We start from the raw sequence: 23,727 nt of genomic DNA, 5'->3' as shown, positions 1-23,727 counted from the left end.
TGTCAGTCTGCTGCCTTTTTGACCAGAGGTGGATTTACCATGAGGCCAATGAAGCTCCAGTGTTCCAGCTTCTCACTGGCAAGAGCCCTTCCAAAGTCTAGTACTTTTTTTTTTTTTTTACAGATTATCTGGTCCTACTTCTATTCAGTTTTACCAAGTTAATTTTTTTTGGTTTTGAAATAACTGTAGATTCATATGCAGTCATAAGGAATAATGTCAGGAGAGCTCATGTAGCCTTTACTCAGTGTCTCTCAAGGCTAACTTCTTGCAAAACTGTAATATAATACGGCAACCAAAACAGTGGCATTGCTACAACCCACTGATCTTATTCAGATTTCATATCTACTCATTTGTGTGTGTATTAGCCCTATGCAATTTTATCCCATGTGCAGGTTCGTGCATATGTCACCACAAGGGTCCTGCCTTTTGCCCTTTTTTAAGCTCTTTCATTCCTCTCTCCTCTCCTCCATTCCTAACCCCTGTCGACTACTAATCTGGTCTCCATTTCTATAATTTTCCTATACCTAATTCTGAATTTATACTTTTGTTTCATTTCATAAAGAAGATTCCAAAACTGAATAAGCTCAGGGCCCACAAAATCTGGATCCAGCCCTGGGCCCTCAGCGTAACAGACCTAGAGGATCCCAAGGACTGGCATCACCTGGGCTCCTGCATGGGTTCTGCAGCTGTTTTTGTTTATGATTAAACTGACTAGCTTACTTGGCAAATAATATGATCATTGTACCTGTCTGTGGGACTGGAGAAGGGTGATGATGGTGGCTCTGAAGGAAAGGGCAAATTTCCGTTCTCCTTTTATGTCAGATGGCAATTCCATAACTTGGAGAGGTGGCCTTGCACCGTGATGCTAGAACATGCACACCCTGTGTTTGATACTATCTGCGTACCTTGGCCAGTTAAAAAACAACTAGTGTAGCTCCTGCATGTGCCACAGACATGCAGCCTGGGGATGCAGACGTATGTGGCTAAGTGCTGCATAAGAGCTATAAGGACACGAAGAGGAGGGAAGAATTCTGGAGTCTTCCACAGAAAGCTCAGGTTTAATGCCAGCCTTAGCACGTACTGACTACATACCCTTGAACAAACCACTTCTCTCTGCCCATCCGTGGATTCCCAGGACTAAGGAGGTAATTAATATCCACCTCTCCTGTCTCACAGGTTATTGTGAAATACAAACAACAATGACAGCAGATAACATTTATTGCTGACTATCCTCCAAGCCCTGTGCTAAGTGCTTCACGTGCACTAGCTTCACTAATCCTATCCACCAAACTGTTCTGCAGATGAGAAAACAGGTTTCGAAAGTTTAGACAGTTTGCTTAACTCTGCATGGCCAGTAAGTGGCAGAGAAGGAATTCAAACCCAAGTTGACTGACGCCAGCACCAGAGACCTTAGCTCTATGGCATGGGGGCTGGGACGCTGCAAGGTGCAAAGAGCTGAACAAATTAAAGACGCACTTAAGGGATCCTGGTAGCTAACTTTGTGATTATGGCTGGTCAAGCACGTGAATATCACTGTCCCTCAACGTACGAGGTAGTTAACGCTCCACTGAAGGGTGTACCTAAGGAGAGATTTCTTTCGGCACATGCTAGGATTTTCTGTCATTTCATTCATTCATTTAGGCTAATGGGTGTCTCTGCAGGACACTCCTGGGCAGTGACCCATGGGCCCATGTGGATGTAAGTCAGACCAGATGCATAGCAGGGAGATTTCCAAGGGAGACTGGGAAAGACAAGGAAAGACCCGAGAAATGGAGCTGGGTTCTGAGTCTGCAAGGGGACTGGTCTTACTGAGTCGCTGAGTTTCCAAAGGGGAAAGGAGCCCCTAGAGCTGTGTGACACGGCCAGCACAGCCTTATGGCACGGCCACCACATCACCGCACTGGGACTCAGAGGACCAGCATGAGGCTTGCTGGGAGAGGAAGCAGAAAGGACAAAAGGAACTGAGAACCGGCCAATTGCACCTACTTCAGGTTTCTGCCAAAGCCAGTCTTTCCCCCTCCCCCCTGCCTCCTCCCCAGGTCCAGGCCCCAACCTGACCAAACAGACCCACCGCATGCAGGCACCCCTTCCACACCGCTTTATCTGCACAGACGAAATCCACTCTACGCCCCGAGAGGGGGACCAGCAGAAGAAACGTGAATCCGTCTCAGGGAATTTTCAACAAGGCTATGAATTTCTTCAAACGCCTGCGACAGAAGCTTAATTTTCATGACCCACATTTGGTGGATTTTTTTTTAATGCTTTGTTATTCCCCAAAGGCCGAAAACTCATTGGCCCCCAATTATTGACATTTCTGAGTGTCTTCCCAACATCACTGCGCATATAGTTTCAGAGTTTTTGGTTTTTTTTTTTTAATTCTGTGTGAGGACCTCAAACTAACTTGGAGACCAAGGTGGGAATCTTGGCTACGGAGCCAGTTCTGATTTTTTAGTGTTTGGGTTTTGAGTTCTCATCAGTGTTGTCTGTTGAGAGTTTAGAACTTAGAGAGCAGAAGAAAGCGAGAGACAAATCAGGAGATCTAGGTTTTGGTCGTGGCTCTGCCAGTGCCTAACTCTTTGACTGAAGTTAGAGATGCGGAGATAATATTTCATGAGCCCAGTTATCGGAGACTGCTTCCACAGCTGTGTTGAGAGGGAATCTCAAGTTACATTTAGGTCATCCGAAGGCGCGGTCATCTGTTGTCACCCCTGCAGGGGACAGAGTGGTGACCAGCGTGGCAGGGTTTGGCTGCCCCCGACCTAGTCAGTCACCTCTAACCCCTCTGGGTCGCAGTTTCCTCACCTGTAACACGTGAGTCTCCTCACTTGTAAGTTCTTCCCTACTCTGCCTTTCATGTTCTCTTACCCCCATCAACCGCCAACAAAAGTGCTGAGAGAGAGATTGTGACCTGTGCTGAGAGTTTATTTTAAGCTTGTTTTTAATTTATTTTTCACTCTCCACTTTAGAGCTGGCGCCCCATGATTATTTTCTAAATAACAGCTTCCTAGCTTGGAACCGGGCTCATTATCGTTTGCTCTCAGGTGTGCCTCACTGCCATCATCCACGGCAAATCCCATTTCATTTGCTGCCAGCCTGGTCATGAAGATGAGCTGGTTAATATTACCACGCACCTTATAAATCCATCCTTTCCGGAACTGACTTCCCTGCTCACTTTAGGATCATTAGTGAATTTAATCAATGCAGGCTCTCTACTGTCATCAGGATGATTAATAAACATCACAGGAAGCTCGGGCTCCTCTGGGACATTCCACATGGCTCTTCCTTACCCCGCGAGGATGCAGCAATAATAACGCTCTGCTTGCAGCCTACCAGGCAGGGTTCCCGCTCCATTCATTTCCTCTAGACATCCTTCCTCCACTCCTACCTTGTCTTAAAAATGGCACCCTGGAGCCCCCCTTCCACTTTCACACCAAGGCCCGACTCACATATCACCTCTTTGTTAGACATTATTAAGTCCACCTCCTTTATCTGAGGGAAACGGAGGCCCAGAGATATTAAATAATTCAGTAGTTATCAAACAGCCAAGAAGTGGCTATTAATGGATAATATTCTCAAATAGGTGACACAGGAGTCAATTAGCAAACTGGGATAGATTCAATTTACTAATTAACCCATCATCACCCAGGGTTATTGAATCAAGAGAGAGACACCAGATGAGTAAGTTTTGACTGATGAAAAAGGAGGGCGGAGGAGAAAGGACTGCTGTCCTGCTCCAGTTGGCAAGGTCCCTGGACAGTCAAGAGGCACAGGGGCAGCCATCAGGGGTCCAGCCAGCCACAGCGTGCTCCTCACCTGCCCTGAAACTCTGCCCTCCTGTTCTGGGATTTCCAGAACATGGAATACTTCTTTTTTTTTCTCAGATGCAAGGAGCAGTTTCATCTTATCAGCCCTCGTTATCAGCTGCCCTTCCTCAGCTGGCTTCTCTGCCTTATCTGAAGGGCTAACTTTCCACACTTCTTCCTCCTTTTGCAACTTTCTTAACTTCCGGACAGACGCTTCTGCTCCCTCGTTATCTGGGCCATCTCCTGTTTACCAAAACCTGGTGTCTCCTGAGTGGTTTCTGGTCTGAGTGAAGATATTCCTTTTCTCAAGTCCATCATCTTCTCTTCTCTCTCCCCTCCTGGAAGCTCAAATATCATGCAGGAAACAAGCAATAATGAAAACAAAGTTTCCTACAATAATGCCCTTCCCCGTGGAAAAGAGTGTTACACGTGCATCCACCCAGCCGTGTTGCTGGTGTATCAGTGGTGACGGGTCTTCCCCCCCACCCCCACCCCAGCACACAGGCCCTGCCCCTCAAACAAAATCGGGTTTTGCCCTGACATCACTGAAGGCCGTATCTGAAGGCCAGGATCTATTCGATGATGGTACCAGGTACCAATTAAAATGTATTTACAAAAAAAAAAAATATTGCTTTAGGCTTGAGATGTATAGCACTTACACCCCAGGGAGTAGGGAAAAGTTCACCGCACTTCTCAGATGCCTCAGCTGTGCGGTCAAGGTCGACACGGGCTGGCGGCTTCCTTTCCGGGCATCTTCCTCAAGACCTGTTACTCACAGGAAATCCTGGCCGTGGCTTTCTGTCACAGTTTGTTTGCCTGTGTGTGTGTGTTTAGGGTGGGGGGAGCCTTAGAGTCACATCACACATTCTAGAATCCGTAAGGACTTCATGAAAAGAGTTGGAAGCAGAAAATCAGGGAGGGAAGTTAGAACTGGGTCTGGGATGGAAGCAAGGGTCCCACAGGGAGACTCTGCTGCCTTTGTCCTCGGACTTGACATTCATGGGCTGTGAATGAGTGAGGAAACCCGGCACACCGGCCCCAGGGCACGTGGAATCAAAACCTGGAGGGCGTGGTGCCACCTTCAAGATCCTCCAGCCCACCTCCTACATTTTACACTTTGCCGGCTCCACCCTCAGACTCCGTGCCTGTGCTCTTTTTCTTTTCCTTTTCCCACCATCTTTCTTTCTACATCCTCACACTGTTGTGAAAAAGGGAGAAAACCAGGAAGGAGAAAGGTGAAGGGGAGACACTGCAGAGAGCTCAGATCCACTTTCCCTGGGTCTTCCAAATGAATTTTGCAAATTCAAAAGCTTCTGTGAAGAAATGGCAGGCTTCTGGCTCATTAGCGACAAAAACTGATTGAGGAATAAAACGTTGACCCAGTCAGTACCTGGGAAAACCCACTTGGCTTCCCTGAGGGGGATATAACGTGACGATGCTGGGTTTTCTTTGTAAATGGGGGGTTTCGGGTTGGTAAATGTGGTGGCCGCTTTGATCCGCTGTTTCCTTTTCCCCAGGCTCCTGTGGTTTCCAGGCTGGTAGCCGTGGCCTGAGGGCGGGCCAGCAGGGAGCCTTCAACCTCTGTCCCCGAATGTGAGGAGCAGGGGCTCCCCTGTGCTTTCAGGCCCGGCCGCCTGGAGGTGTGGTGTCCACACCAGACTGCCACGCGTGACCTGTGCCTCGAGATGGGCCCGCCAGATGACGGGAGGAAGGTGGGACTCCCCTCTTGGGGCAGGCACTGTGCTTGGCGTGTTCACCTATGTTATCTTATGTATCTTCACAAACACAGGATCTTCCTAATTTACAGATGAGCAAAGAGACGCAGAGGGGTTAAGGAACTACCCCAAGTGACAGAGCTAGGAAGTGATGGATCCGGACCTAGAACACAGCCACAGGACTGGGTCCACGCCATGCTCTTTCTGTGATGCTTCATCACCCCGTGGGTGACAGTGCCAGCCAGGGAGACAGAGGCAGGAGGACTGGCTGTGGAGACTGGCGGCAGTGAAAGGGTCGCCCTGCAGCTCATGAGCTGGTCAGCCTCCGTGGAGCCCAAGCAGTGGGGACATTTTCATTGACCTCTTCAGGCTACTCTAGTCTAAATATCCCCTTACGAGTTGTCCGTAGCGTTCATTTTAATATAAACCTCCTTGAGGGTGCGGACCATCGTGCTTTATGCCCTCTCCTACCCTCTAGTATCTTGAATATCTGGTGTTTTCTTTCCCTCCAGGCCTGAGCTTATGACTCTGCCTTCTGAGGATTCTGAAAGGGCTCCAGCCTTAGTCTGGCTTTCATGATTTAGGGAAATTATCTTGATGCCTTAGTGCTGACACGATGTGTTTAATCATAATCACAGTTATAATAACATTCATTGAACACCTCCTATGAACTAGCACCGGGCCAATCACTCTGCAGGAATAACTCAGCCAGTTCTTATCCCCGTTGAGCAAAGCAGGTGATGGAAGCTCCTGAGGGCTCCCTGCTCAGGGTCACCTCTGTTGTAAGCGGCCGAACCAGGATGAAAGCGCTTCACCCCTGTTTCTTACTTCTACGTGAAGACTGCAGCCTCTGCAGCCAGCTTTCAGTTGCTTTAGCAGGTTGGTAGAACAGGGCCAGCAAACCCCTTACAGGGAAGAAAGTTCTGGGTTGCCTAGGGCCCCAGAAAGCACACACCTCTCCGTGCTGTGTGCAAAAGTCTGCAAAGAAGAAGAAGATGGCGAAGAGGGGTTCTCTATTTAGTTTCATCAGGTCGTGTCCTACTGGAGACAAATGCAGACCAACAGTACGGCAGCGATACCTCTAGGGAATCCTGAGTGCGCAAAGGTACACCTACACACCCGCCCCCCCATCCCAAGCATCTCCATGTCCTTTCCATATTTTGGGTCATTGAGCCCAATTTCCCCAGATGAACACAGAACACGTTTTGTGCATTTTGCTCTGGACCCTGGACTACCTACGTTCTGTCCACTGAGGCTGCATTTGCCGACCCCTCTCTTTCACTCTCCCAAAATCAGGTAAAGGGATTTTTTTTCCCTAAAAAAAACCTCCCACAATCCACTTGACAGCTGCCTTAGAAAGCTCGCCCACCCAAAGGGCTTGCTTATGATTTTTGCTGGCACCGTGAGCCTGTGACCGGCTTGGCGGGTCCGTTCACAGACGATGCCACGGCCTCCCGCTCTAATGAGAGACAAGTGCAGGAGGCTTCGTAGACGAATGCACCTGCATCCTCTCAGTTATCCAGGCCTGTCAGTGCCCTCAGAACTCCTCCCAGCGCCTGCTGGTTTAACAGAGTAGGGCTGCTTCACTGGAAGAGCCCCATCAATTTACTAATGAGCTCTTTTCCTGCAGAACCTGTTGTTGAGTCTGAAACTAGATTCAAATGCAATATGGAATCCCTAAAAGTCATACTTGTATGAACAGCTTAAGGGTGGAACAAGCCTCCAAACCAAATCGACCTTCTAAGTGTTATTAGTCTGAACTACAAAGATCATACAATTCTAGAACAAGTGGGGCTGCAGCACCGGGAGGAAAATGACTTGACAAAGCTCTGAGGGCAGAGCTGGGACGAGGTCCAGGGCCTGATTCTCTTTAAACACCAAGCTATTCGTCCCTCTCCGTCCCTTTCCCACCATACACTCCCGGGATATACAGCACGAGCAGAATTTTCATTAGTTGGCTAACTGTCAAGGTTAAATGGTCAAGACGTCAGAAACTGAGGAAGCCGAGGTCACCAAGAAACCAGACAGCTGAGCTCCCAAATGCTCCAAGTTGTCAATATTGGGAGAACATCCTAGAATGAGGTGCAGAGTCTGAAGGGCTTCTTCTCCTTGGCAGGACAGGCTTTGCGACTCCGTCTTTCTAAAGCTCATCTCTGCATAACTAAACAGCGGCACCCATCAATTTCTTGAAAAGAAACATCCGTGGCTTCCGTTTTAACGGCAGAAAACTCATTCTTGAGTCAGAGAAAAGATTCAAGTTACCTTGAAACGCTTAGTTCTTAAGAAAATGTCCAATGTCAGAGACCCCAAAATTCAAATTAATGATGTACCGAGGGGCCTCCCAACTTTTATAGAATTAAAATTCTTAATCATTTTGACCGGAAGGATATACACTGTCGGTGGGAACTGTACCCCTGTTCTACCTTCAGTAAAATCAGAGGAGGTGCTGTCTTTAATTCATTTTACTTACATAACTGACTCTCAACTTCGTTTTTGCATTCATAAATAACGTTAACGGTAGATAATCCCCAAGCAATTTCCATTTGGTGGTGAACATGTGAAACCTTTTTCTTGCACTGAATTTACCTGCCAGTTTAGGTTTTCTTTGCAGTAAAGCTGACCTCGGCTCTGGGGGGTTAGCTCTGTTCTCAGGTGGCGGTAGGGGAGTAGTTCTGAAGCAAGGTGGGACACTGCAGAAACCAGGCGGGGAGAAATGACTCATGTGCCCCCTCCCTCCAGGCAGTGACGGTGACTTTGCTTTCCACATAGTACCTTGCATGCACCAATAACTTCTTTTTGATCGAAAGAAATAAACTCAATTGCCTCTCCAAAGAGGTTTTGTTAATTCAGAGAGAATCTTCACTTATCAATGTGAGCACTCAAGTGAACAGCTAGAGAGTGGTTTAACTGAAAAGATTTGTGTAAGCACGCTCAGAAGTGAACGACACTTTTATCAGGACCTGACATACCAGCCTGCAGAGAATTGCACAATTTGAGACACCAACGGGACCCAGGGTGCCACCCTGATAATATTGATAACACGACTCATTCTTTCTGCAGGACTCAAGCTTCGCCTGTTTAACCTACTTGTAAACAGGAATAATTTTGCTACTTGGCATAACCCTTGCTAAATTTATGTTCCATGTACATGAGTCTAGAGTTTCTGAATGTACTTGTTAGGGGACTTGCATAATGGTTCAGAGTGTACTACAGTGAGTTTCAGAGATGGGGCAATGAAGCAGGCAGAATCCCTTATTCAGGAAATCAGAGTGGGAAATAAAGCGAGCTGGTATTTGACTTCACGGTAGTAGTATGTCCCAGTTGCTCTTTATATTAGCTACGTGCAAGTGCAGTAAAAACTAGGTTTAACGGGACACTCGGTGACAATCCAGAGAACTGAATACTAATCCTAGAACCAGTGAGTGTCTATGGGATTTGGGAAAATAAAAGGTTTGTAAAATGATGAAAAGCAGAGCCCCAGAGAGCCAAAGTGTGGCTACCACCTGTTTGTAAAACAGCTATAAATACATGAAACTTCTTTTTCAACGCCATGGTCAGAGATTTTAAATAAAGTGATTCGGTCCTGGCTAGAGCCTAGGGAGCATCGGGAAGACTGGTATCTTACAAGGCAGCCCCCTTCTACTGCAGACACAGCCCGCAAACCCAGCCATGCCCAACAGCTGAGACACCACAACAAAACAGGGCTGCCTTGGAGGGAAGCGGTATCAGGCCGGGAAGAGGATGCTCGGGAGGGTGTTCCGTGACAGAGAAATGTTTAGGATGTGTTCCATGAAGCGCCTGCCCATGCAGTGGGTCCTGGGTTTGGGCGTGGTGGGCAGTGGGACGGGGTCCCTGCACCGTGGTTAAGAGCACGGCTGCTCAGCACGTCCTGGGCTTCACCCCCGGCTACCAGCTGTGGTCCTCAGCTGACCCCCTCCGCCCTTCTCTGCGACAGCTCCTCCATCCATCAAACTAGGACAGCAGCGCCCACCCTGAAGCACTGCTGTGAGAATTCAAGTGAGATTGCAAGGTGAGCACTTTGCAGAGTGTCTGGTACCTAAAAAGGGAATGTCAAAGCATGTATAGAAGATAAGCTATTGGTGACTGCTGGTTTCTGATAACTTTTATTTTTTGTTCTTTTCTACAACTTTCACCAATGAAAATATACTAAAGTCAATTTTGTGAGAGGTCAGTATACACCAAATGACAATGCCGTGGATTGGGTCAGGGGTACTAAAAACTGTGCTGCATTGAGAGCGTTGTTAAGGGTCAGAGTTCAACTTCCTCATATTTGCAGATGAGGAAACTGAGGCCCAGAACGGCCACCTTCACAACAAGCTAAGAATAGAGCCCAGGTTTCCAGACTAGGCAAACTCGTGACACAAAAGCATGCATGTCTTGCATTTATGATGGTACAGATGAACCTATTTGCAAAGCAGAAACAGAGACACAGATGTAGAGAACAAACGTGTGGACACCGGTGGTGGGGAGAAAGGGGGGTGGGATGAATTGGGAGGTTGGGATGGACATATATACGCCACTGGGTATGAAATAGATAACTAGTGAGGGCCTGCTGTATAGCACGGGGAACTCTACTCAGTGCTCTGTGGTGACCTGGATGGGAGGGAAATACAAAAGGGAGGGGATGTGTGTATACATATGGCTGGTTCTCTTGCATTTACGGTTGGGTGTGATGTAAACCAAGTGGATGAGGAAAGGAGGGAGGGGCTACAGAGAATAAGAAGAATCCAAGTGCCTTCCAAGGATTCCAGTTTGGGATCTTGCAAGAGGGGAGATCAGAATGGGGAAGTTATGAGGGAAGTTGTTTTGATGTGAAGAAGGGTGTGAGTTTGGTTTTGAATGTTGTCAGCTTTGAGACACATCCCAGTGGGTTCTGCCTACAGGCAGTCTCAGATCCAGACTGGGAGCTGGGCAGGGATAAAGACTCAGGAGAGGATGCCATGGAATTAAAAGATGAAGCTGTGCTCAACAAACATTTCAAAGTTCAAAGAATAGACCATAGTTGAAAATACCAAAGGGTTAAGGCTGAGCGGTGAGGGGCAGTTGAAATTAGAAAGGGGGGAAGGAAATGATATTGAAGAAGAGGAATATTTGGGTAAAGGAGCCAGTGGCTTGGTTTCCAGGTGGGTGCAAGCATCAAATCTGAATTCAGGAGGGAAGTCAGGAAAAATAAAAGTTGGAAAAAGAAACTGACCGTCCTTTGGCTTCAACCAGGAGGAAGCCACCAGCAAATTTTTAAAGTGCTTTCTGAGATGGGAAAAGGAAGCTGCCTGAATCCCTTATTCAAGAAATGAGGCTGGGAAATAAAGGAGGTATTGGATAATAGTTGGGAGAGATGGCAGAGCAAAGTAATGGCTTATTCAAGATAAAGGACTCTATGAATATTTGAAAGCAGAAGGGAAGACATGAAGGAGAGATTAAAGCTTTTGGGAGGTAGAAGAACTCTCAACTAAGAGTTCTCAGGAGGCCAGAAAAACAAACAAAAAAAGGGCACGAGATCAAGGCAACACTGGAATCACTAGCATTAAATCCTCGAGACATCTCTCCACCCTGATACCTGGAAAGATGTGAGTTTTAAGTATTTTGGGGCTTTTGGAAGTCTTAAGATATTTTACAAGGGACTTGAAAATTCCACTTACATTCACTTCTCATTTTATAATAGAAACCGTTAATGGCAAACCAAGGATTAAGACCTGCTTCTCCTGGGGTGGGGTGTATATCTCACCTCTGTACTTAGAGCTGCTGTCACTAAATTACCTGTGTCTTTATTTGCTTATCGACTTCTTCCCTCAATTGCAGGAAGGGAGGGTTCACATGCTTTCTTTTAACACTGTCTCCCAGCAACGTGTATAACGTCCCACACATAATAGGAGCCCAGTAAATATTGGCTAAATGGGTGAATAAAGGAATGAATGAACACAGAAAGGACCCATGCATTCAGGGAGATAACTCAAGATTTGCATTCCTCTCTAAAAATGAATCAGACAGTTTAGCAAGCAGGTTACCCTTTAAACACTATTTGGTAAATGGCCTTGGGTTTTTCTTGAAGGTATTTCCAGTACCTTAAAAAAAAAAAAATCACACACACCCCAAAGCTATCATCAAAGCCCACAGAAGAATCTATCCTTGAGTATAGATTAGAAGCAAATTTAACTAGATAGTCGGGCAGCATGTGGCATATTTATACTTTCTGTACTGAATCAAGTTAGCATCTACGTTTTCATCTGTGAACAACAGGTATAAACGTAAGAGGTGTTGTGAGGATAATTCAGATTGTAAACTTACAACGGAGTCTGATACCTTTGCTGTGAACTATGAGTATTATCCCACACTGTACTTCCTCTAAAAGTCCAACTTTGTAAAATGTTTTGATTGTACTGCAATTAGGTTACTGAGTAGGCTTACATTTTTGCACCTTTTTCATCTAAAAACCTTAGTACTCACCAAAAGCTCCTAAGCTCCGAGATCCAGCTGGCATATTACCTAGAATATACTCCATTAATATCCGCTCACTGATTAAATAATGCCTCAAGATTAAAAGTGGCCTCACTGCCTCTGCCGTTATTTCATTTCACTCTTGTATCAACTCTGTGGGACGGATGCTCCCTGCCCACCCTGCCCCATTTTACAGATGAGAAATCTAAAGCTCGGGGAGGTTAAGCTACTTTCCCAGCATCACCAGCGCCTTGAACTCTGACCCAAGCCCCCTTAGGCCCTAGCGAAGTCATCTCTCTTTTCTGCTGATGATTCTAGTTCTGATTTCGTTTGCTTTGTTGTTTTTTTCATTAGGAAACGATGAGCAGAAGCCCTGGACAAAATGGTTCCTTATTGCAGTTATGGCAACCATCTGCTTCATCTTGTTGATTTTCTCACTCATCTGCAGAATGTACGTATTCTTTTTATTTGGGTGCTTTCACTGGGATCTAAATATTGGATTTTTACCTTCTTGCCATGCATCCACTGGATGCAGGGTTCTTGTTATCAGGTGGAACGTACGACATTGTTGTGTCTTCCTGGGCAGCCTTTCCAAGATGAGTGTGGACCAAATAAAAAACTGGTAAACAGTAGGTGATTTACAGAAACTGGATACAGAGCACAACACAGCCTTCGGTCGTTAGATACTCCCTTCCTGAATTTGCCGACAGTCTATTCATCTCCGCAAAGGATTTTTTTTTGGCTGCACAGCGTGGCATGCGGGATCTTAGTTCCCCAACCAGGCATCAAACCCGTGCTCCCTGCAGTGGAAGTGTGGATTCTTAACCACAGGAATGCCAGGGAAGTCCCTCTATGAAGGTTTTTACATTTGTGTTTTTTTGATTCCCTGACTGCCTTCCACTCCCTACTTGGTTGCCTCTGTTGAGCCCCCAGGGCATGCTTGTTACGTCTTGCGTAAAGGAAGGCATCCCATTGGATGCTGAACTCACTATGGTGCCTCCTGTGTTATGATCCCCAATTATGAGGTACCAACTCCTACCCTGGCCCTTCGGTCATCCAGTCCCTTACTGGCTGATCATTCCCAGGTCAGACAGATTCTAGAAGTGTCATGCAGATTTGGTGGCCAAACCTAGAGCTTGCAAACGGCCCCATAAGAACTTCTCATCCCTTCTGGCGTCCGGGAAGGCCAAGTGCCACTTAGGAGGCTGCAGAACAGGTTCTATCTTATTAGCTTTTTCATAATTTAGAAAGTGACTTTTATTTTAAACAGCTTCACTATTATAAATGTCTTATCAGATGGCATCTACAGGCTGGGGGGCGGTTGGCAGCTCAAAGGAGAAGAAAAAGACAGTAAACCCTGAGAGCTGGCGCCTAGGGGGAGAGGCTGCCTACCAGCATCGTGGGTAACCCTGGGGCCCCACGCACTTGATGTACATCATTTTCAGCAATCAGGCCTGGTAACACGCACCAACATGAAGCAATTGTCATTTTGTCTTCCTCGGATGATTCAGAAGTCCCATCAGAGCCTTGCAGCACCCCCAAGCTCTTCAACTATTATTACAGTGTAGATATTTGGAAGTCTTAGTCAATGAAGATTTTGAATTCACAAAACAGCAGGTCCAGGGATTAACTAGGTCAAGTTTTAGAGTAGATGGTTAAGGACAAGAAAGGCTGCTCTTGCTTATCTATTTCCCTCCTTTACTCTGTTTTCAGATGCCACTTATGGACCAAGGTGTTTCCACCTGTTCCGGCACCAAAGAGTAATATTAAAGAATTCTTTGTAACCATCAACTATGAGGTAATATTGAAGGTTCTTATGACATGTCATATCTACCCAGGGTTGGGTCCTCAGGGATCTGTCACTGGGTCATTCGTTTTCCATGTTACAAGGCAGGGTCTTTACCCAGGAGGCCAGGTGCCTTCAGGTTGCTTTTGTCATTCTGCTCTTTGGCTGATTGTTTTAATATATGTTCATTACAGTCTTTGAATATTGCAAAGGTCCTACTCCGTTATGAGTGTCCTCACCAGTCAGACTTGAACTTCTATTTTCTATCACCCAGCTCTTATCACCCAGACCTTGGGCAATTCCTTCAACCCCATGGGCCCTGACTTCCATTTCTGCACAGTAAGGGGCACAGATGCGATGGTCCAATGACCTGTTTATCTCTGACGTTCTAACAATCAGTGTTTCTACACATGGGTACCCCAATCAGTAAAGTTTTTCAGAGGGATTTTTCCTAGTTCCTTAGTATAAAGAACCATAGAAAAGGCAAATGATTTCCCCAAATATGTTTTCTTAGGCGCTGTTAACCATTCAGAGCACTTAGGCTTAACTGAATGCTCACTTACCAATGGCATCCAATGGTTCTAGCATCACATGGTAGAAGTCATCCTTTCCCTAGTGAAATGCCTTGGCATCTTTGTTGAAAATAAGTTGTCCATGTATATCTCTGTCTATTTCTGGACTATTAGGTTTCATTGATCTATTTGTCTATCTTTATGCTAATACAAAGTCTTGATGACTAGAGCTTTATTGTAAACTTGGAGGCCAGGTAGTGTAAGGCTTCCAAACATGACTGTTCAAAGTTGTTTTGGTTATTCTAGGTCCTTTTTATTTCCATATAAATTTTAGAGCCAGTTTATCAATTTCAACAAAAAAAGCTGCTGGGATCCTGATCAGGATTGTCTCGTATTATAGGTGCATTTGGGGAGAAGTGACATCTTAAACATAACGAGTCTTCCGATCTGTAAATGTGACATCTCACCTTATTTTTGTAGGTTTTCGTTAATTTTTGTCAGCAAAGTCTTGGGATGTTCAGTGTATTGCAGGTTGCTTGTTAAATCTGTCCTTAAATTGAATGGTTATTTAGATCAGGGGCCAGCCGACTTTCTGTAAAGAGCCAGATAGTAAACATTCAAGGGCCAAATGCTTTATCACACTGCCACTGTAGTGGGAAAACATCCACAGACAATATGCAAATGGCTCTGGCCAATAAAACTTCATTTACAAAATCTGGCAATGAGCCAGACTCAGCCCACAGGCTGCAGCCTGCAGACCCTCATCAGGCAATTTTCTTAATAAATTTCATTTTCTCTCTGATAAAGTTACTCAGGGTAGGATGAGTCAACTGGTGACTGGTTGTAGGGGCGTTTGGGTCGATCACTCACTCACCAAAATGCATCACTGCAGTAAGAGGTGACCTTTCTTTAGAGTTTGCAGTTCGGGTGTTTGGGATGATTCAGCGGATGACAGTTACTGACCTACTGAAGCAGGGAATCGAGGCTGGCCCAAGAGTCACCCCTACCCTCAGTTCCACCCTTGTGGTCTCCTTTATCAGGAGGACCGCCGGCTTGCTCTTGTTAACCCATAGCTTTTCTGGAAGGAAAGTGTGCCCCACTGTGAAACTTGTTTCTCCTCCTGTGAACTCGTGCCGTGGATCCCTCCTGGATCTGGCACACTCATGCCTGGAAAGCACCTGTGGTTTAAGGAGCAGACTCAAGTCATCTGACCCAGCCTCTTAATAGCACACCTTAGTGCTGGTATCTCATTTCCCTTCACAGTCCCCAAAGATTTCCTTGCACATTCTGCGGTTGGTAAAAGAAACTGGCTTAACAGCTTACTGGGTAAGTTTGCGGTTTGTTGTTAATTAATATCAAGTCATGGGGACTTCCCTGGTGGTTCAGTGGTAAAGAATCTGCCTTCCAGTGCAGGGAACGTGGCTTTGATCCCTGGTTGGGGAACTGAGATCCCACATGTCACGGGGCAACTAAGCCAGCGCCACAACTACTGAGGTCAGCGCCTCAACTAGAGAGCCTGTGTGCCGCAAACTACAGAGCCCACATGCCCTGGAGCCTGTGAGCGGCAGCTAGAGAAGAGAAAACCCACACACCAAAACTAGAGAGAAGCCCGCACAACCAAGACCCGATGCAGCCAAAAAAAAACCAAAAACAAACCATCAAGTCATGTGTGCAAAACAACTCTTGGGGTAGACAGGCTGGTTTCAGAATAAGCAAAGGATTTATGTCAAAACCCATCACTGCCAAGCTCTTCCGGACAACGCACTCTCCTCTCACATTGCAGCGGGTCAGGAAAAACAGATCAGTGAGAGGGATGGGGTGGGGCGGGAGGGCCGCAGCATGGAGGGGGAGAGTGGGGAGAACTGGGGAAATGAACGGTCACCTCCTGCCCTCAGTTCTACCACCTCCACCTGGAGGAGTAGGTGCCTCAGTACAGAGCTGACCACAGCTGGGCCACGTGCGGCAGTGCCCCAGCCTGTACCTTCAAAGGCAGAGCCTGTGCAACCCACTTTTGGGGCCTTTGCTACAAGGACAACGAGGGGGCCCATTAGAGTTATGGGCAAACCGCCGGGAAGCCTCCCCCTGGTGGGAAAGGAAACCCTCTGCTTTTCATCACCGCTCATACTTCTAAGCTTGATGTTGGTACCCAGAATCCTGGGGTTCAAAGGGTAGCTGCCAACCCAGAGAGGCTGTTAAGCATGTTTTTGCTTGTCCAGGCCTGAGTCAGAAATTGTTCTGTAACGTTCAAGACACAGGTTCTGGTGGGAGGAGAGGGAGGGAGGAAGCAGGGGGATGAGCTTTTTAGTGATAAAAAAGACTCACTGAAAAAACTCTTATTCTCAGCTTTCCATTGGTTACAGACAGGTTTCCAGCCATTCTCTGTTTCTACGCTGGTAACCGGAGAGGGTTCCTTCCGAGATTAAGTAGACAACAACCTATTAAAAGTACATAAGGCAGAGAGCACAGCTGCCGTGTTCATCACTGCGTATTCGATGCATCACGTGGTGTCCAGTGCAAAAAATGTGCTGGGACTTCCCTGGCAGTGCAGTGGTTAAGACTCCACGCTCCCAATGCTGGGGACCCAGGTCCAATCCCTGGTCAGGGAACTAGATCCCACATGCATGCTGCAACTGAGAGCCCACGTGCCGCAACTAAGAAAGATCCCCCGTGCTGCAACTAAGACCCAGCACAGCCAAAAGAACAAAAGTGTGGAATGATTCCTACATGGTTGGTGGGAATGTAAGTTAGTGCAGCCACTATGGAAAACAGTATGGAGGTTCCTCAGAAAACTAAAAATAGAACTACCATATGATCGAGCAATCCCACTCCTGGACAAAACTATAATTCAAAAAGATACGTGCACCCCTGTGTTTACAGCAGCACTGTTCACAATAGCCAAGACATGCAAACAACCTAAATGTCCATCGATAGATGAATGGATAAGGAAGATGTGGTGCATATATACAGCACAATGGAATACTAGTCAGCCATAAAGAATGAAATAATGCCATTGGCAGCAACATGGATGCAACTAGAGATTATCATATTAAGTGAAGTCAGTCAGAAAGAGAAAGACAAATACCACATGATATCACGTATATGGGGAATCTAAAATATGGCACAAATGAACCTATCTACAAAACAGAAACAGACTCATAGACATAGAGAACAGACTTGTGGCTGTCAGGGGCGGGGTGGGGGGGAGGGATGGGCTGGGAGTTTGGGGGTGGTAGATGCAAACTACTGTATATAGGATGGCTAAACAACAAGGTCCTACTGTAGAGCACAGGACACTATATTCAACATCCTGGGATAAACCACACTGGAAAAGAATATGAAGAAGAATGTATACGTGTAGAACTGAGTCGCTTTGCTGTCCAGCAGAGACTGGCACAACACTGTAAATCAACTATACTTCACTTAAAAAAATATGAAAAAGATGTGAATGAGTAAAGGGGGTCAAGGAATACAATCTCTTACAGAAGGTATTTTTTTTGGTCATGAATTTTGTAATTAATATCAGCATTATCTATGATAGCCAAAATTGGACATAACACCCCTATTTAAGGGAAGACTATAGTCAACTGTGGATGGCATACAATGGAACTATTCAAAATGAGGCAGCCAAAGAACATACAGTCATCCCTCAGCGTCTGCAGGGAGCACGGTTCCAGGAGGCCCGGCAGGCACCAACAACCGCAGACGCTCGGGTCCATTCTGTAAAAGTGCGAAGCCTGTGGATACCGAGGGCTGGCTGTATGGAATTTAAAATAAGATGTGATGCTACGTGGAAAGAAATCCACTTAGAAAGCTCTTCATATAACTGTAAAGATAACTTTCTATCTAGAAAAAAGGGCTGAAGACAAACAGTGGGCTGTGCTTGGGAGTTAAGTTGATCGGTATTTTTTGGTTTTCTTCCTACTTATTTTCCATACTTTCTTCAGTGACCATTTACTATTTTCATAAGCAAAATTGACTTGAAACCAATTGTAAAGAAATTCAAAGACTCAGAAAGTTCTCTAGAAGACATCTAAGGAAGGATGATTTGTTTTGCAGAAAACTGGTTCCAGTGAAACAGAAACTGAAGTCATAAGCTATGCGGAGGAGGCTGGATCTGAGACCCTGGAGGACTCTGTGTTCTGACTGTCCCCGGAGCATTGTCAAAACCAACTCACACGCACGAGCCCCGGGGATAAGAATGGGAACAACTGTTTCTTGGCTAAGAGGAGTTTGGAGTTTACCCAACACTCAATTTAGCTGCAAGGGGAAAAACACCCAGACAAATCCCTAACACACAGGTTGATTGATTCATCTGACTGTCCTGCCAGGTCTGATCTCTGCACAGGGCAGCACCTCCTCACCTGCCAGCCTCCTGATCTGCATCACTCACCTCAAACACTTCTGCACGAGAGACAGTTATTAAGGCTAACATCAACTGTGTTTACTCTGGTAGTGCCACGTTGACTGGTTCAACTGCCAACGGCAACGATCAGCTAAAATCTCAGGAAGAAGGCATTTTGCACCATCCTGGAGTGAACAGTGAACTTGGATTGAAGGCTCTCTTCCCTAGAGCAAGTGGGAGCCATGGTGCTTTTATTCTGAGTTCGGGAATACTTTTTCTTTCAAGTAGTGTGTGTGTGTGTTTTTATGTGTGTGTGTGTGTCTGTGTGTGTGTGTGTGTGTGTGAGAGAGAGAAAGAGAGAGAGAGAGGGAGGGAGGGAGGGAGGGAGGGAGGGAATGAATCTCAAGTTCTACAGGCACAATCAAGTTAGCATCATTTGAGGCAAACTAATTTCAAAACCTAAGAAGCTAACATATCAGTCCATACCAAAGGAGGGGACAGGATTTTGTTTGAAGATTATATTCTCAAAACCAGCCTTGATATTCTGGGAACATACTGAGAAAGGCATTGGGTGGAATTGTGTTGGAAGGGGATCACTTAATTAAGAATGAATTTTCTGAAAAGACGTCTGCTTGCAAAGACTTCAGAGCAACCTGTTGGGCATCTGGTCAAGTAGTGCTGGGTCAGCGCTAGCCTTGGAGGTTTGGAAGGGGTCCTACAGGTATCCCAACAAACATGCCAAGCTAGACAGGAATTCCTCCTCTAACATCCTCCCGTATGAGTCCCTGCGGGAGGTGGGGTGGCCTCCCCACCTCCCGGGTGGATGGGTGGCCCCTGTGATGGGCCATGGGCTACAGGTAGAACGAAGTACAGGCGTGGCCTGGGCAGAGAGGGGTTAGGAGGGACAGTTGGTACTTGAAGGGATCCAAACAGTGCTGACTGTACACGGCCCTGGAGCAGGAAGCTTAGAACAGGGAAAGGTCACAGCGCTCAGAACAAACCTCCACCATGGCTGACTCTTTACATGCTTTTCATAGTTGATTTAGTCACTCTGATGGAGGAATGGGGCATGTTGACTACCAAATACTTCCAGGGGTTGTGTTTCTTTTCATTTCTTTTTCTTTTTTTTGGTTGTGTGGGGCCCTCGTTGCTGCACGCGGGCTTTTCTCTAGTTGCAACGAGTGTGGGCTACTCTTCACTGCAGTGCGCAGACTTCTCACTGCAGGGCATGGGCTCTAGGCACACGCGCTTAGGTGCTCCGTGGCATGTGGAATCTTCCCAGACCAGGGCTCGAACCCGTGTCCCCTGCACTGGCAGGTGTAGTCTTAACCACTGGGGAAGTCCCCAGGGGTTGTTCTTCTGATAACCATCCACTGCAAATAGCAGGGACCTGGGCCTAGGACAGTAGGCACAGCAGTCTGTCATCTGTCAGTTATTGCCTATTTCCAAGAGTTATGGACTGAATGCGCCCCACCCCCCATTCACATGTTGAAACTCTACACACCAATGTAGTGGTATCTGGAGGTGGGGCCTTGGGCAGATGACTAGGTTGGAATGCTCATGAATGGGATTAGTGCTCTTACAAACGGATCCCAAAGAGTTTTTCCCCCATGTGATGATATGAGAAGTTGGCCTTCTGCAACCAGGAAGAGGACTCTCACCAGAACCCCAGCATGCTGACACCTTGATCTGGGGCTTTTCCAGCCTCCAAAACTGTGAGAAATAAATTTCTGTTGTTTATAAGTCCCCCAGACTGTGGTGCTTTGTTACAGCAGCCTGAGCTAAGACACCAAATGTCAGGAGCTACACCACACGCCTCCCAGACATCACCTCTAATCCTGAGAAGCCCACATGGTACGATTGCCCCTGTCTGACAGATGCAATCACTGTGGCTCAGAGAGCATGCTGGAGAAGAAATGGAGAGTGAGGGGCTGAATAACAGGCACTAGTGACCCCGGAAATGTGGAGGGGACGGTTAGGAAAGAAGCTGAAGCCTGCTTAGGGGGTGGGACCAGGAGGGCACGGCTGCATGGCTGGCAAAGTATCTCCTCAGCTGATGCAGGAGCTCTGGGATCGGTGGTGAGGGATCTGCAGGGGTCTCAGGTTAAGCATTCTCAAGCTTGAGCACATCAGAATCACCTGGCGGGGTCACTAAAGCAGATCAGAGCCTGTGACCGAGTAGGTCCAGGGGGCCTGAGAATCTGCTTTCCCCTAAGCTCTCAGGTGACACTGATGCTGGTCTCCTGACCCCACTTTGAGAACAGCTGCTCCAGGTGATTCTGCTGAATATGAAAATTTGAAAACCAACTGTTTTGTTGCAGGCAAAGCCCTGCAAAAAAAAAAAAAAAAACACAACAAAAACCCTACCCCTTTTTCGACTTATTACTCCACATCTGATCTCTTTCAAACTGGGGCCCGGAAACCTAGGACTGTGAAAACTGCCTCTGCCAAGGAGGCTGGACAAGGAGAGAGCCGTGCCCAGTGTGGCCAGTTCTTTCTGTTTGGTGAGGTGCTGGCTTCACACCCACCTGCCTCCACCTCAGTAGCAGCCATCACCCCGGTACTGAGCCCGACCCACCGCCTGATTTGGGGAAATCAGTGTCAGGGCAGCAGACAGCAGCCCATGTGTCTCCCTAGAGGGTTAGGCCCTTCCTTTTCTGCCTTGTGGAACTCACACTCAGTCTTTGGGAACGTGTACCCCACGTCTCCTCCTTCGTGAAACCTTCCAAAGCAGAGTTTGCTTGATCCTGCCTCCGGGGCCTCGTTCTGGGCCTCAGCCCCCCCTCTTCCAGCGGCTGCCCTGTAGGATGGGCCATCCAGGACGATGGGGCTCATGTGAAATGCATTTTTATCTGCAGCCTCTGGGACAGTCCCTGACTCTTAGAAGGGATCAATGCTTCTTGGACCCTCTTAAACCCTCTTCCCACCCCGTCACAGTTCCTTGCAAACAGTTGGAACTGAATGCTATCTGGTAGAGATCATCAAGGTCTAAATTGAAAGCACGGAGAGGAAGACGGGTGTCTAGTGAGAACATGATTGGAAATAACCAGGAGGCTCGCGTGTGCCCGGCCATCTGGCTGGTGTAGCCTGGGTCTCTTTCTGCTGATAATGTGACTACGCTACAATGTGTAAATTACTATACAAAAGGACTTGGGTTTTGAGTGGTGTGTCCTGTTTTCACCGCCCTGTCATGGCAAATCAGAGTGTGAACGCTTCACAGCAAATACCCTCGTCAGCAGGTTGATGAGATATAAGCACCCACCTCTTCCCATCTCCCACCAGGACACGGTGGACGGCCACCTCCCTCCCAAGAGCCTTCATGGTCACAGGCTCAGAACAGCGGTTCTGAACGACAGCCTTTCCAATAACGATTTCAGCCCCATCTGAAATTTAGCGTTTGCGATGCGCTGAGCTCAGCAGGGGACGCGCCGGGAAGACCAGAGGGGGAAGGGCAGTTTGCCAAGAGCTCGGCCACCTGAGCCTCACTGAAATGCCTTAAGGCCTGAAGCTGTTGATGCAGTCTGGGGAGGAACTCCGTGTGGGCCGAGAACATCCTGATTAAAAATCCAAACGTTTTCATGGGGGAGGCTTGTATGTGTCAGGCCCATCTGCTGGTGGAATTGACAATCCTTAGGTGCTAATTTGTTAAAGAAAAAGTAGATATCTGGAAGCGAGAACGGAGAACTGAAAACAGTCTTTGAGCGCACGACTAAAGGTGAAAAACCTAATTAGAATAGGACTTCGTGTCAGCTCAAGGGTCTCCGTGACGACCCCTGTGCAGCTATTCCTGCTTCCACAGCCTACAGACCAAGTTCCAGGTTTTCAAAAACTATTTCTTGTTAAAGAATTAACCGTGTTTTTTCCCCCCAGTATCCCCCTTTTAGGTAACAGATATGAATGTAAATGCAGTTGAGAACGAGAAACGCCGAACACAATTGACAGTGAATTGTCTGCACGTTGAACAGGAGCACATTTCTCATTTCCCCCCCAAACATTCTCATTCTTTGTCCACACTACTGTCAGCATTATCGCTCAGCTAGGACCAACGCAGCAGCCTCTCAGTATCCTGGCCTCCTTACTTTGAAGCATCTCAGCAGAAGCACATCTACCTATATCACCCCTGTGCAAAACCCTTAAATAACTCCAGCACTTTCCAGCACCTTCAGCACCTTCAAGTTCAAGCTCCTTTTAAAACAAAGTCCCCTCCGGCTTGGCTTCTCCGTAGCTCTCCAGCCACGTCCCCGGGGAGCACCCCTGTATCACAACTACCATGTCCCTCATCCCTCCAAGCCGCGGCTGAAGCTTTCTCTGATGGACAAGCCCTTTCAATCTTTTTTTTTTTTCCCCCATCTTGTAGACAGTTTAGCTTCTAAATCTCGGCTCTTTGCCACCAGGAAGTCTATGTTCCCCAAGTACCTTCTGTTGCGTTCTATTTTATCACTTATTATTTAAAAATTTTCTGTCTCCTTTAAAGGAGAAACACTCCGAAATCGAGAAGGCGGCCCTGTTTATCTTTGTGCCCTGAACAACTGCGTAGGAACTGGTTGAACTTATACCATGAAAAAGAAAGTCAGTTTCTTAAGTGTAAGCCAGACTAGACAACTCTATTCAGCTCAGATCGAAAGAACCGAACCCTAGGCAGCACTCTCTTATTAACGCTGTGTGGGAACACCAGAAATATCACTAGAGTTTAACAAAGAAGTTACAAGAACTCACGGTTGGCGTGTCTCTCCCTTCAGAAACGCCTGCCTCGACCTCAGCGGCCGGCTGGCACCCGGGCTCCCGGAGCCTCTACCGCCCACCGACCTTCCGGGAGCCCGTACCGCCCTTTCTGCTCACGTGACTCACGTGCCTTTTGTTAAAGTTCCAGTGGGCTCTTTTCCCCGTGAAGGTGTATTATTCGTTTTCTTTCAGTTATTAAAATGAAAACCCAAGATTTGTCCCTGCCAGGTGATAAAATGAAAGACTGCATAAGCCTGGGGGAAAACTGTGGGAAAGAAATCAACGCTTACGCAACTGGTGTCATAGTTGAAAGGTCGGCCAGCTTCCTCTTAAAGGGCTCGACGACAGTAAACCTTTTCAGCTGTGAGAGCCATCCGGGCCTAGCTCCCTG

The 23,727-nt window shown here is 47.1% G+C and overlaps 1 protein-coding gene across 11 annotated transcripts in view; it reads left to right on the top strand.

Moving 5' to 3' along the window:
- Window positions 1-23,727, top strand: part of IL5RA (interleukin 5 receptor subunit alpha) — a 42,747-nt gene that overhangs the window by 15,752 nt on the left and 3,268 nt on the right. For 3 of the 11 annotated variants that reach the window (XM_022572521.3, XM_022572523.3, XM_022572522.2), the window contains 3 exons: window positions 12,329-12,425; window positions 13,688-13,772; window positions 18,329-20,360. In XM_022572521.3, coding sequence (XP_022428229.1) covers window positions 12,329-12,425; window positions 13,688-13,772; window positions 18,329-18,415 — 269 coding nt within the window. In that variant the 3' untranslated portion in view covers window positions 18,416-20,360. The other 8 variants (XR_016394747.1, XR_016394748.1, XR_002644390.3 and 5 more) reach the window with 8 other exon arrangements.

The sequence above is a fragment of the Delphinapterus leucas genome, chromosome 10, assembly GCF_059928025.1.
Source record: "Delphinapterus leucas isolate spDelLeu-1000000601 "Yukka" chromosome 10, BTC_Dleu_Yukka2, whole genome shotgun sequence".
In the NCBI taxonomy this organism is placed as follows: Eukaryota; Metazoa; Chordata; class Mammalia; order Artiodactyla; family Monodontidae; genus Delphinapterus; species Delphinapterus leucas.
Note: the sequence above shows the minus strand (reverse complement) of the source record. Positions and strands in the feature narration are given on the sequence as shown.